Source organism: Bombina bombina, chromosome 3 (assembly GCF_027579735.1).
Source record: "Bombina bombina isolate aBomBom1 chromosome 3, aBomBom1.pri, whole genome shotgun sequence".
NCBI classification, from domain to species: Eukaryota; Metazoa; Chordata; class Amphibia; order Anura; family Bombinatoridae; genus Bombina; species Bombina bombina.
This window is the reverse complement of record NC_069501.1, coordinates 633,644,890-633,658,177: the sequence shown is the minus strand read 5'-3', so window position 1 is coordinate 633,658,177 and position 13,288 is coordinate 633,644,890. Positions and strand designations below refer to the sequence as shown.

The following is a 13,288-nucleotide window of genomic DNA, read 5'->3' as shown; positions in this document are numbered from 1 at the left end:
GTTACGCAGTGGAGCGCATGCGTACTACGTAGTGGTTGATTTTGCGGTCAGATAGCTGATTCATTCTACGTCATCGAAGTGACGTGATTGGCTGATCTGAAGAATTGGCTGATCTGCCAGAACACCGACCACCCACTTCAAAACTCATATTTTTTGTGAGCGAACGGTTTGAACTATTCTACAATCTGCACATTTGCTACAAAAAAAAATGCTGTACAACTAGAACAAATTCGGATATGATCCAATTATTACATTACAAATCCTTTCTACTAAAACATATATACATTCAGGCTTGCCTGTTTAACACAATTTTATGATCAACATTAAAAAAAAATGACAATCTGTGATTGATGTGTCTAGATTTAAATTACTGATTATTATGAAAAATTTAATTACTCTGCTAAACGTTAGCTGCCATAATTTGTATATATATATAACTGAAAAATAAAACTGAAAACTTTTATTCTATGTAGTCAAAATATTGATGTAGTGCAAGACTGCAAGTATATAAAAATATTAAACGAACGTACATAGGTCTTCTATGAATAAATGACCACAAGTAAAATCTTTACATACACATCTGCATGTTCACTGTTTAATAACGCTCACTATCTATTTTTTTTAATGAAATGTTCCATTTACCCACTTCTCACCTGCTGCCTGTCACCTATTTCGTTGCTAGGGGCCGTGCGACGCTTACCACATCTGCACTTGGCAACGACGCACTTACGGCTCCAGTTGCCTGCTAACTTACGACGTGCCCCTGCGCCTCAACTGCGGGTTTCATACTCAGAGCATTGTAGAGTAAGTAGCTTCAGGTCCCGCCTCTTTTATGTTGACGTATCCGTCGGAGAATGTTTCGGCACGTCAGTACACGTAATCTAAGTGTGTGTTGTGTATTGCTGCTCGGTAACCTCTGACCTTAGAGCCCGTTTTGCTGAGCTGACATTTTCCGTGTCTGTCAGCGTTAAACCCCGGGGGAGAAATGGGCACTTATTGCGACTGAACCCACCATGAAGTATCGATCACATTATGAGAGGTGAGTGTCAATATGTGAAAAGATCTATGTTGTGAATATTAATTTCCGCATCATTTCACTGGAATGTCACATCCTAGTTATACATTTTCAAAGGTGCCAACTTACTGTTTTAACTATTTTGTTTAATGAATTATTGTAAGAATGCTTCTGAGTGTTTACTTTTAACATCCAAACATATTTACATAGCTAATCAGATATAGCATTGATATCATTGTAAGTAAAGTGTATATATAATTCGTATATTTTAAAATATTTTTGTAGTTGTTGAACATTCACTTCATAACTTCAAATATGCTGGGGAGTCTTTGGTGAGAAGAGAATAAAGCTGTGTTTATTTCCTCTATTGCTGTGCGGACCTATTCCAAAGAATTACTAAAACCTTTAGTTTGTGCTATTGTCCTGTCCAGTTAGATGGACAAGATCATAACAAGATCATAATTTGTAGGGAATCCCATATGGTCATACATTTATATATTCATAAGGAAGACATTGCTTTGAGGACTAAACTGGACTGTCCTGATAAATACTGGACATCTGGCAACTCGACGTGTCATTGTGTAAGTAAATGTAAGCACCTTATTTCCGTGTATAATGGGGCAAAACTAACATTTAATTAAATTATATCAAACATCGCTCCTTTAGAAGAAGAAAAAACATATGTTAGATCCAAGTAAACATAAAAAGAAACAGATTGTGTTAAAAATCTGCAAACACCTTTTCTTGCTAAATTAAAGGGACAAGTCAAAGGAATTCCCAGGCGCCAATAAACAGAGGCTAGGTTTCACCTTTATCCGGGCACATAGGTGTAGTTGGCGCTTAAGTAGAGAGATATATTCGACCATAAATTAATACCTAGAAAGTCTCAGGGTAGCCACTGCATACAGCTAGATAACAGAGCAGAGATTAGGTTCTATTGTCACATTATTTTTTGTAGCAAAAGTCCTCTACTGAACATGGGCAGTAAACTGATTGCATCTAGATTAGAGGTCTCCTAGCAACACTTCAAAGGAAAAACTGCTACCTTGCCTTCCTGTAGTGACCCCCAGGCCACATATAGCGCTGTGACAGAAAATTATGGACCCTACACAAGTGAAGTAAAGTAAACAAATAAAATAAATAAAAGGTAAAATCCTTTTAAAATGCTGAATATTACCCATCACAATGACTTTTGAGTATAACCCACTGCTTTATTAGTTTTTTATTACAATAAAACACTGTTTTATATCCCTTTAAAGGGACAGTTTACTTTATTTTTATTTTTTGAAAAGATAGCGCCTTTACTACCCATTCCCCAATTTTGCATAACCAACATTGTTATATTAATATACTTTATAACCTCTAAGTTTGCCTGTTTCTAAGCCTCTGCAGGCTGCCCTATATCTCAATGACTTCATTAAGTTTTAAAAGATTTTTCAATTTACTTTCATTATAAAACTATGCTCAGTCCTTTTTATATGCACACTTTCTTGGGCACCAACTCCTACTTGTCATGATACAGGGGGCTGGGAAATTGAAGTACATTTTGAAACTTGTTAGAAAAAAATCTCCTGCTCATTTTAAAATTCAGACTAAATGCTATTGTGTTCCCTTTTTATTATGGACCAGTTGTTTATGCTATTCTATTGTACTTAATTGGACATTGCTGAGCACAACTGCAAAAGAATAGTAACTACTCACTATGTTATTGTATTTCATCTTGTTCCTGAAGCTCCGCCTCTTCATACAGGGTGCCGCCATCTTGGAGCTCAGGTATTTTCACAGCCTGTTGCAGAAGCAGTTGCATTTACATACCAATGAGGGTGTCAACTTTTTGACAACTATATAAAGTGCTTCAGGTTAGGGTGCATGATACAAAGCATGAGCTGTACATTTTGCAGCTGCTGCATTGCTCTATAATAATACAGAGTGATTTTTTTTAAAATATATTTTGTGTAACTGTTAAACTGTGTAAAAAATTTAAAGCTCATAGGATGAATCATTCACTCTAACTCCATGCAAATGATACAGTTGTAAAAAAGTGGCTACTATTACTTATAATACCTGAGCTCCGTGATGGCAGTGCCCAGTATGAATAGGTGAAGCTTCAGTATCTGGCACCTTTTAAGCTATTAAAACAGGGATACTGATTTGAAAAGCGCTACAGGAACAGAATGAAATGCAATAACATTAGTGAGTAGTTTATTATGCTTTTGTAGTTGTGCACAGCAGTTGAATGTCCATTTATTGGTAATTTAAAGTGAATGTCAATTTTCTCCTCTTTGAACGTATGTCAATATTGCTTATTAGTTTATAAATTAAACTGCCACTTTATTTAAAAAAAAAAAAAGTAAAATAAATATTATATTTATATTACCTAATTTGCTCCGTTTTAGTTACCAGCTCCTCCCACCCGCAGCTTCCTGATTTTTTTTTCACTCTTACGTATACAGCGGTCCCACCCGCTGTTTACGTAGAGGCAATATGAGCTCCCGGCTTTGAGATCCACAGCGCATGCGTTACACGTCGATGCCGATGACTAGCAGCATAGTATTCACTGAATACTATCATGGAATACAGAATACAAATTTATCTTGAACTCCTACTACTCGGCCCTTAATTTCCATAAGCAACACTATTTCTCTACTCTTATCTCTAATCTTTCTTCAAACCCAAAACGTTTGTTCTCCACTTTCAATACTCTTCTCCGCCCTCCCCCACCTCCTAATACAACTTCTCTGTCAGCTCAAGACTTTGCCAACCACTTCAATAACAAAATCGACTCCATCAGAAGTGAAATCAGCTCTCAACATAATTCCATTCTCTCACCCCCTCAAATGCTCTCAATCAACCACAACCCACATAACCTTAAACTTAGCTCATTCTCCCCTGTTACTGAGGAAGAAGTTTCGGCACTTATACTGCGCTCTCACCTCACTACCTGTCCCCTTGACCCTATCCCCTCACAGCTACTCCCCTCCCTCTCTGCCACTCTTACCCCTATACTCACACACACTTTCAACCTCTTCCCTCAGCACCGGTATATTTCCCTCATCGCTGAAACATGCACTGGTCACACCTATCCTCAAAAAACCTTCCCTTGATCCTACCTCCCCATCCAACTACCACCCTGTTTCCCTCCTCCCTCTTGCATCAAAGCTTCTCGAAAAACTAGCTTATGCACGCCTATCCCATTTCCTTACAATAAACTCCCTCCTTGACCCATTGCAATCTGGATTTCGTCCCCATCACTCCACAGAGACAGCAATTTTTAAGGTTACCAACGACCTACTTACAGCAAAATCAAAAGGCCACTTCTCTCTGCTTATCCTGCTTGATCTGTCCGCAGCCTTTGACACTTTTAACCACCCTCTCTTGCTCCAAACCCTCCAATCCTTCAGCATATGTGACATAGCCCTCTCGTGGCTCTCTTCCTACCTGTCAAACCATACCTTTTAGTGTAGCCTTCTCTGGGGCCTCCTCTGCCCCGTCACCACTTTCTGTCGGAGTACCGCAAGGCTCTGTCCTTGGTCCCCTTCTCTTCTCAATCTACACGTCATCACTAGGTTCCCTAATAAAGTCCCACGGTTTACAATATAATTTGTATGCCGATGACACCCAAATCTACTTCTCTGCACCAGACCTTTCTCCTTCCTTGCTAACCCGTGTCACTAACTGTCTTTCTCACATCTCCAACTGGATGTCCTCTCACTACCTCAAGCTAAATCTCTCCAAAACTGAGCTCCTTATTTTCCCCCCTTCTTCTAAACTCTCCACCCCCAATCTCTCTATAACTGTCGACAACTCCATCATTACCCCTACCCCGCATGCCCGATGTCTCTGGGTCACATTTGACTCAGATCTTTCTTTCACTCCTCGCATTCAGTCTTTGGCTAAAGCCTGCCGCTTCCACTTTAAAAACATCTCTAAAATTAGACACTTCCTTACACAAGACACAACTAAGATTTTAATCCACTCTCTCATTCTCTCCCGCCTCGATTACTGCAACTCTGTCCTCTCTGGTCTCCCCACCTACCGCCTAGCTCCTTTACAATCCATAATGAATGCCTCTGCCAGACTCATCTTCCTTACACGTCGCTCTTCATCTGCTGCACCTCTCTGCCAATCTCTTCACTGGCTTCCTTTTGCCTCTAGGATCAAACACAAAATTCTCATTTTGACATACAAAGCCCTCAACTGCACTGCTCCCCCCTATATCTCAGACCTTGTCTCCAGATACTCTCCCTCCCGTCCCCTTCGCTCTGCTCACGACCTCCTACTCTCCTTCTCTCTTGTCACCTGATCACACTCCCGTTTACAGGACTTCTCCAGACTGGCTCCCATCTTGTGGAACTCTCTGCCTCGCTCCACAAAACTCTCTTCTAGTTTTAAAAGCTTCAAGTGCTCCCTAAAGACTCTACTGTTCAGGGATGCATACAACCTACGCTAACCTTTCTTTATACCAGTTCCTCTCCTCCATTGCTATCCCCTGAACCCCCTTAGCATGTAAGCCTAAGAGTCCAGCTGTTTGTTGATCACCTTCTCAAGAGCTGACTTCAACAGTGCAACTCTTGGCAGGGCCCTCTACCCATTTGATCCCTATAATTGTTTTGTTGTACTCCGCCTTTGTTAATAGCGCTGCGGAATCTGTTGGCAATCTACAAATAATCGATAATAATAACAGTACAGTACAATAATACAGTACAGCAGCATTACATCGTCCCTACGTTGTATTGAAACTACTAGAATTTCAACTATATTTACTTGTAAGTATGAAGTTTAATTAGTGCCTCAATTATTATGTCCCTTATTATCTTCAAACTTTTTATAAATATATATAGATAATTTTATAAGCAAAATAAAAAAAACGTAAACGGTCTTTACTGTAAATTTTATTTACTTATAATTATCGTCTTAGATTTGGGCATCAAATTTTATGTTCCATAACATGTTTAAACTACATAAATAAATAACAATATTTTTTTATCACCCTAAAGTCTTTTATAAATGAAATCATCATATCGATGATAATAATAGTTATACTAAAGTTATTTTTTTGTTGGTACAATATAATATGTACATTGATAAATAGCAGTTTCATTTCTTTGCACTAATTTCACACTAAATAAACCTGAGTATTATATTGAAACTATTAATGATTCCAAAGATGTAACAGCAAAAAAAAAAAAAAAAAAATTGCAGCGTTTAAAACATTAAATTATCTATATTGCTAAATCGCATATTCTTTACTTTATATCAGAACTTTGCTATGTTCTGCTTACGAACGCATTGTATTATTATTATTATTAACAGAGCGCAAGTACGACTGATATTTACCAAGCGCTAGAAAAGTTGTGTAATCAATGACTAAGTCCAAAAAAAGTGAAATAGCGCATGCGCGAAATGTTAACGCGTGTCAGAGCTCATTGTTATAACATCTTTCAACGCAAGCGCATTACGGATGCGTGACGTTGTCAAAAGTGGTTTGGTCCCCCGGGGGAGATTGAATTATTGGTTGACAAGAGCGAGCCTTCAATGTCAATCATTAATCCAAGATGGCAGGCTGAGGCTTAAAATGATTAAACAAAAAATAATAGGTAATTAGAAATTTGTACAAAAAATGATGCATTAAAATGCCGGTATTTTAACTTCTATTTTTATGCAGTGAATATACACAAAGATCAATAAGGGGGCGCTCTATAATATAGTGTACAAAAGTAAAATCATATAACATATGATTAAAAGAAATGATTTTAAAACATGTAACAGATGTTAATATGACATGTAAAGCAAACCATATATTCATATGGCAATAGGTGTGGAAGTCCCAGTGGAAAGTCTTATTAGAAAGATACAATGTATCCAAAGTGATGCAATGATCCGGCTCAGGCAATAAGACACATAAGATAAAGGCTGCTCTCCTCCTCGCAGATTAATCCGGGAGCGACTATGAAAGAAACAGGAGAAAAGAGGGGCGCCTCATGTGTGTATCAGTTTAATAATATAGTATCAATCCGATTAAGTAAGCCAAATGGATACTCGCATTTAGCCCGAGTACACTTATGTACTGGTAGATACAGGCTGGTAGCTTGGGGTGTACCAGCTAACCCTCTCCAGGCGCAGGATGATGGATGCAGGGGGATCCTGCCACATTCAGTGTGATTAGTAGGTCAGTAGCAGCAATATTCACTGCTCAAGAAGGTGAAACCAGAGCTTGTATAACAAGTTAGTTTATTAAAAACAAATTGTAAAACAGTAACAATCAAAGTTTACAGACTCTGCAACGCGTTTCTCAGCCCCAGCATGGGCTGTTTCATCAGGCATAATACACCTTCCAACTGACCATTTATTTAAACTAAAACCTAGCCAATCATGAGCTAGAATACTCCTACAATGGGCGTATAAAAACATATCCATTCTAATTAATCAATTAACAAAAAATGTAAGACTTGTAGTATAGAGTGGATACAAGGCAAACAAGTCAAATATTTAAAAACAATAACAATAAAAAAATAAAAACAGTAAAAACCGCAGCAGTATACATAACAAACCTGCATTTCAAACAACAATTACAATGATGATGTTCCACTTCATATTATAATCTATACATAACAACAATGATGCATAAATATTTATTTTCACAAGAACCATTTCTTATCCTCTGATAGGTCAATGTGTGATTTAGATGAATTTACGGTATTATATGAGGGTACATCATATCTCTCATAACTTCTCTCCCTAAATCTCACAAAAAAAAATTAATAGCCTAATGGAAGTATGTTAGAAGGAATTTATGATTCCCTTATGGAACCCTATATACTACTTACTTACAATCTTTTTCATAATCCTTATAGTATACACCGATTGTATCAAATTTCACTTGTACACTTAATATGTGCAAAAAATGAGAGTTATAGTTAATGTTAGAAATTATTATATGGCCGATTTATATAGGATAATTTCCCTAAGGCTAGAATAGTGCATTTGTATAAGTGCTGGCGATTATGACTTCCCAAATGTGAGTGATTCTTGTTGACGATATTAGACCAATTATTGTGTTGCAGGTTACTAAAAGACCCTCTATTCTACCAATAATATGGCATAAGGCGTATCAATTGAACGTCACAATATATTGTAACCTATTAGAACTAGTTTCTTACTATGACGTTTTAAAAGGGGCGTTGTGTAATGCCGTAATCTTAACTGCGGAACTAGTATCTATTAGATGCTGATTGGTCCTCGAGTGATGACACTCGCTAGTGGGTGTGGTATGTCATTGAATATTAATTGATGTATATAATGTGTCAACTGAGATATACTATACCCATTGGTTAATATGGTTAGTGGCGATATTCTATCAAGGGCATCAGTGTTATCATAACTCTAAAATGCTCACACGATTATCATCTACTCTATTTATTAAAAAAAAAATCCTTTTTTATGAGCATAATAAACTAACGTGAACAGTGAGCCAAATTAGATAATAAAAAAATTATATATATATGCGTGATAAAAAGTGATGAACGATAATGTATACTGGATGCTATCAATTCTAGACCATAACAACATACAGTACACACCATTGTCAATATCCCATCAGGAGCATTAATTGAGCCCCATCTATGAGGTGTAGTGTAATATATTCCTTGAACAGTATTCTAACTGTAAGTGTTGAAATGCATTCTATTAATGTGCTGTATTACAAGAGCCAAATGTGATAATAATTGTGTCTATAATAATATAATATGTCACATGTATAAATAATATTACTAAAAAATAGTGACGTGGGGTGAATAAATACTATAATGTGATATGATCAAAGCTAAATTAATAACTATAATAATAACCATATACCTAAACCAATACCCATAGAGAAGAATGTATGCGATGTATAATATCGATTCCAAATCACAACCAAATAAATTATTCTATATAAACGTGGGTCTAGTGACTATAATTGTAGCTATTGAATAGTGATAAAGAATGATTCTTTAGATATATGTCTAACTAGGGGTAATTATATTCAGAATGTTATGTATACTCTCTTAATAATCTAGATACAAATGACAAACAAAGTTACCTCTAGGAGTACCTTAACGACAATAGTTACATGGGATCTTCTTATATTACATGCCAATAGACCTAAAATTCAAAAGGCCGCTAAATTGATGACTTTGTTTAATCCAGAGGTAAACAGTGACTGGAATCGATGGATCTGGTGTAAGCGAGTATATCTATTGCCCCTATACAAACATGATATAGTTTCCAAAGGAGTTATAACAAAAGTATTATGTTTTCTATGTTGTCGAACACTGTGTCTAGAAACGCTGTGTTTCAGTGAGCCATTCTTTAAATTCCTCTTATGCTCACTCCATCTAGTTATTATCTTCCTACAAGTACATCCTAAATATTGCAGTCCACATTCACATGTGAGAACATATATCATATAATCAGTACCACAGTCTGAGACTTTTAATTTCTAAAGTCTCCCCTGTGGTGTGACTGGTGATCGAATTAGTACCATGGGTAACAGATTGGCACATCAGACATCTCCTTTTATTGCATTTAAATGCTCCTGGTTTCTTAAAATTTGTATTTTTCAAGGGTAATACATTACGCGTATTTCTTTTGGAAACAACTATTTTGCTAGGGGCCAATTTTTGCTTCAAAGTAGGTGCTCGCCTAAATACCATTTTGGGATTACGTTCAAGATTTCCTTTTAAGTAAGGGTCCTTTTAATACAATGGGCCAATGTTTAATCAATGTCTCCCTAATTGTTTTATGACCAGAGTTATACTGAGTTATAAAAGCTGGATTAGATGACATATTTTGCTGTCAGTTAGACTTAACTTTAGGGGCTTGATGTAATATAGACACTCTATCTACATTTCTGGCTTTAATATATCCATCCATAATTAGATTTGTAGGATAACCTTTTTCTTTTAATCTATTTATTAAGGTTTTTGATAGAATATCATATAATTCTATATTGCCACAATTTCTTCTGATACGTCTAAACTGTTTATAAGGTATATTTGTTTTCCACCCATTTAAATGGTAATTTTTTCCAATTATAAAGTAATTACTATCAACACTTTTGAAGAATGTTGATGGTAACAAACTCTCCTCTGAGCCCCATTCTAAATATATATCGAGAAATTCAATTATTTCTTTCTGGATATTTGACGTGAAAGTTATATCCATATCATTTAAATTTAGGTTATCTACAAAGGCCTGGGCCGTTGATAAAGGCCCTTCCCATATGAATATCAAATCATCTATGTAGTGGCCATAGAACACCAGGTTTGCCCTCCAGTTCGAGTGATAGATGTATTTTTCTTCAAATTTGCCCATAAATAAATTGGCAAAGCTGGGGGTGAACCTGATGCCCATGGCCGTCCCTTTGATCTTTTATCTTCCATCTATCCAACAAAATTTTATAGTAGATTTAATATTGTTTATATTATCACACAATTGTTACCAATTTTCGGATGATTTTTATTTGCAGATCAAAGGGATGGCCATGGGGGGGCGTGTCCTAGCTGCAGCCATGAAGAGTCGCACATTTGAGAAGCTCTCCCTATAACCTCATAATCTGTCGATTTATCTCTGCTCTACCCAGCCAAACTTTTTTAGAATTTGTGACTCTGACAGAGAAACAACTGGGGAACTATCTGATATTGAAATATTTCTTTTTGAGCCTCAAAAAAGTGTCGGCTGCGGCCTCATATCGTTTTCATATTTCAACCATCCCCCCCCCGGGTTGTTAACACCCGGGTAAAGCAATATCACGCTAGTGAAAAGCCTAACTATTTCTACAACTTTCATATCCTTGATATGGAGGGGGATTTCCACCGGCAGATACAGCTGATGCTGGAAGCACTGGAACTGCAGATGCAACGCAACTTTGATGATCTGCACTACACTTTACAAATAGCCTGCGGTAAGAAAGCCCTTGAGATATCCAAAATGGCGACAGAGACGGATATAGATACCCAGCAGGAGACCCTTAACCTTAGTAAGCGGCACCTCCCATCAAAGCCCGCATGCATTTCTAAACCCTGCCTGGAAATAGAGGAGCGGGCGGACTGCCTTACGCGATCGCATATAGCACCTCAGAACGGAGCCATTACTAATTTACTTGCCTCAGCAAACAGTGACCTGCGGAGTTCTGGCATAGAGGAGAAGCTAAAGAGCATCCATCCGACCTACTAACAGCTCTGCGAATATCTGTGACACCAGAGATACTTCTTACTCCCAGGACTGCCAGCCAGAAGACATCGCTAAATCTCCCTCACCCATTTACCGGAAAAGAACGCCTAGCTCCCGGAGAAGAAACAGAGTCCCAGGAAAGCTGTTTGTCTCTGCGAACCAGATGGGGTGCTACAGTTGGCGATCTAGCAGAAAGAGCAGCGCAGAGATTGCAGTCACACAGGGCTCACACTTACCCTTATTCAATGCTTTGTCCTACACAGGGTTACCGAAGTTTCTGACACCAAGCAGTCTGGCTAACCCTTTCATTTATAAATGGCTCGATACGGATCAGCCTCCTAGAAGAGGCATAGGCTAATTATAAAGACTTTCTCACCGGAATGGAGTAGTGGGTATTTTTGTTTTCATTTGCAGCACGCCCATCTCCATGTCTCTCTGTACATATGTGTTATTTCGATCCCTTCCTACCTATGTGGGGTCCTGTGTATATTTAGTTTTCCACTATTGAGCCTAAAGTGTTCAGTTCATTACCCACGTGGACGCTCTCTACCCCGTTGCATAATTCCCTACACAGCCCCAGCTCTGACTCTACTTGGACAGTAACAGAATAACTTTTGCACTTACTTTACTTGCAAACCCATATTAGGGAAACAGCTTTGTCACTTTGGGTGTTTATGATTTATTGATGTTTTCTTCTAGTCTAATGTGTAGATGGGGATAGATGCTGTTATGTAGGGGGCTTGAGATGTTATGTCATACTTAAAAGGTGTTTAATGAGCCATACTGTCAGCTGAATTTTATTGGATATTGGCACTAGATCAGTCCTACTCCACTATTGTAAATTATATCTACATCTGATCCTGTGTTACCTCTGAACCCTAGTTACCCCCATTTCACATATATATATATATTTTTGCCAGCATGACTACCTGATATACCTAGGTTTACCCCACCCTCTTTCGTAACTACTTGTGGCAGACTCCCTATTTCCTACCGTCCACCCCTTTACGGTTACATGTTAACCCTCTAATTTACCTATGCAGATTTAACACCCCCTCCATGTATGTCATGGTATACTCACTAGCTCAACTAGAAATTTTATTACAGCATATACCCTTCTTTCCCCTTATGCGAGTGGCTTTGGCCCACTGATTTTCTTTCCCTATACCCCCTAAACAAAAAAGAGGTTTCATCTTTGAATATGAGGTTAGCCATTGATTGCTTTAGCTTGCTATTTTGCTACAGGTATGTCCGTTAGACTGATGAATATTATCACTGTCTCTGAGAATTTTATGCTAGAGATCTATAGTTTGAACTCTTAATTATTATGCTATTCGGATAATACTGTTTATATGATGTCAATTGCGTTTGTTCATGACTAGACTATAACCTTGTTGTAATATATTACTTTTGAAACCTCAATAAAAATATAAATTAGAAAAAAAAAAAAAAAAAAAAAGGGATGGCCATGGGCACCAGGTTCGCCCCCAGTTTTGCCATTTTATTTATGGGCAAATTTGACAATGGTGTGTACTGTATATTGTTATGGTCTAGAATTGATAGCATCCAGTATACATTATCGTTCATCACTTTTTATCACGCATATATATATATAATTTTATTATATAATTTGGTTCACTGTTCACGTTAGTTTATTATGCTCATAAAAAAGGAGTTTTTTTAAATAAATAGAGTAGATGATAATCGTGTGAGCATTTTAGAGTTATGATAAGACTGATGCCCTTGATAGAATATTGCCACTAACCATATTAACCAATGGGTATAGTATATCTCAGTTGACACATTCTATACATCAATTAATATTCAATGACATACCACACCCACTAGCGAGTGTCATCACTTGAGGGCCAATCAGCATCTAATAGATACTAGTAATACCCGCAGTTAAGATTACGGCATTACACAATGCCCATTTTAAAACATCATAGTAGGAAACTTGTTCTAATAGGTTATAATATATTGTGACGTTCAATTGACACGCCTTATGCCATATTATTGGTAGAATAGAGGGTGTGTTAGTAACCTGCAACACAATAATTG

At 37.3% G+C, this 13,288-nt stretch overlaps 1 protein-coding gene across 1 annotated transcript in view; it reads left to right on the top strand.

The window, feature by feature from the left end:
* The first annotated feature begins 827 nt into the window (after nt 1–827).
* Nucleotides 828–13,288, top strand: part of RNFT1 (ring finger protein, transmembrane 1) — a 142,155-nt gene continuing 129,694 nt past the window's right edge. The window contains exon 1 of the mRNA XM_053707339.1: nt 828–1,039. Coding sequence (XP_053563314.1) covers nt 1,014–1,039 — 26 coding nt within the window. The 5' untranslated portion in view covers nt 828–1,013. The remainder of the gene's footprint in view (nt 1,040–13,288) is intronic.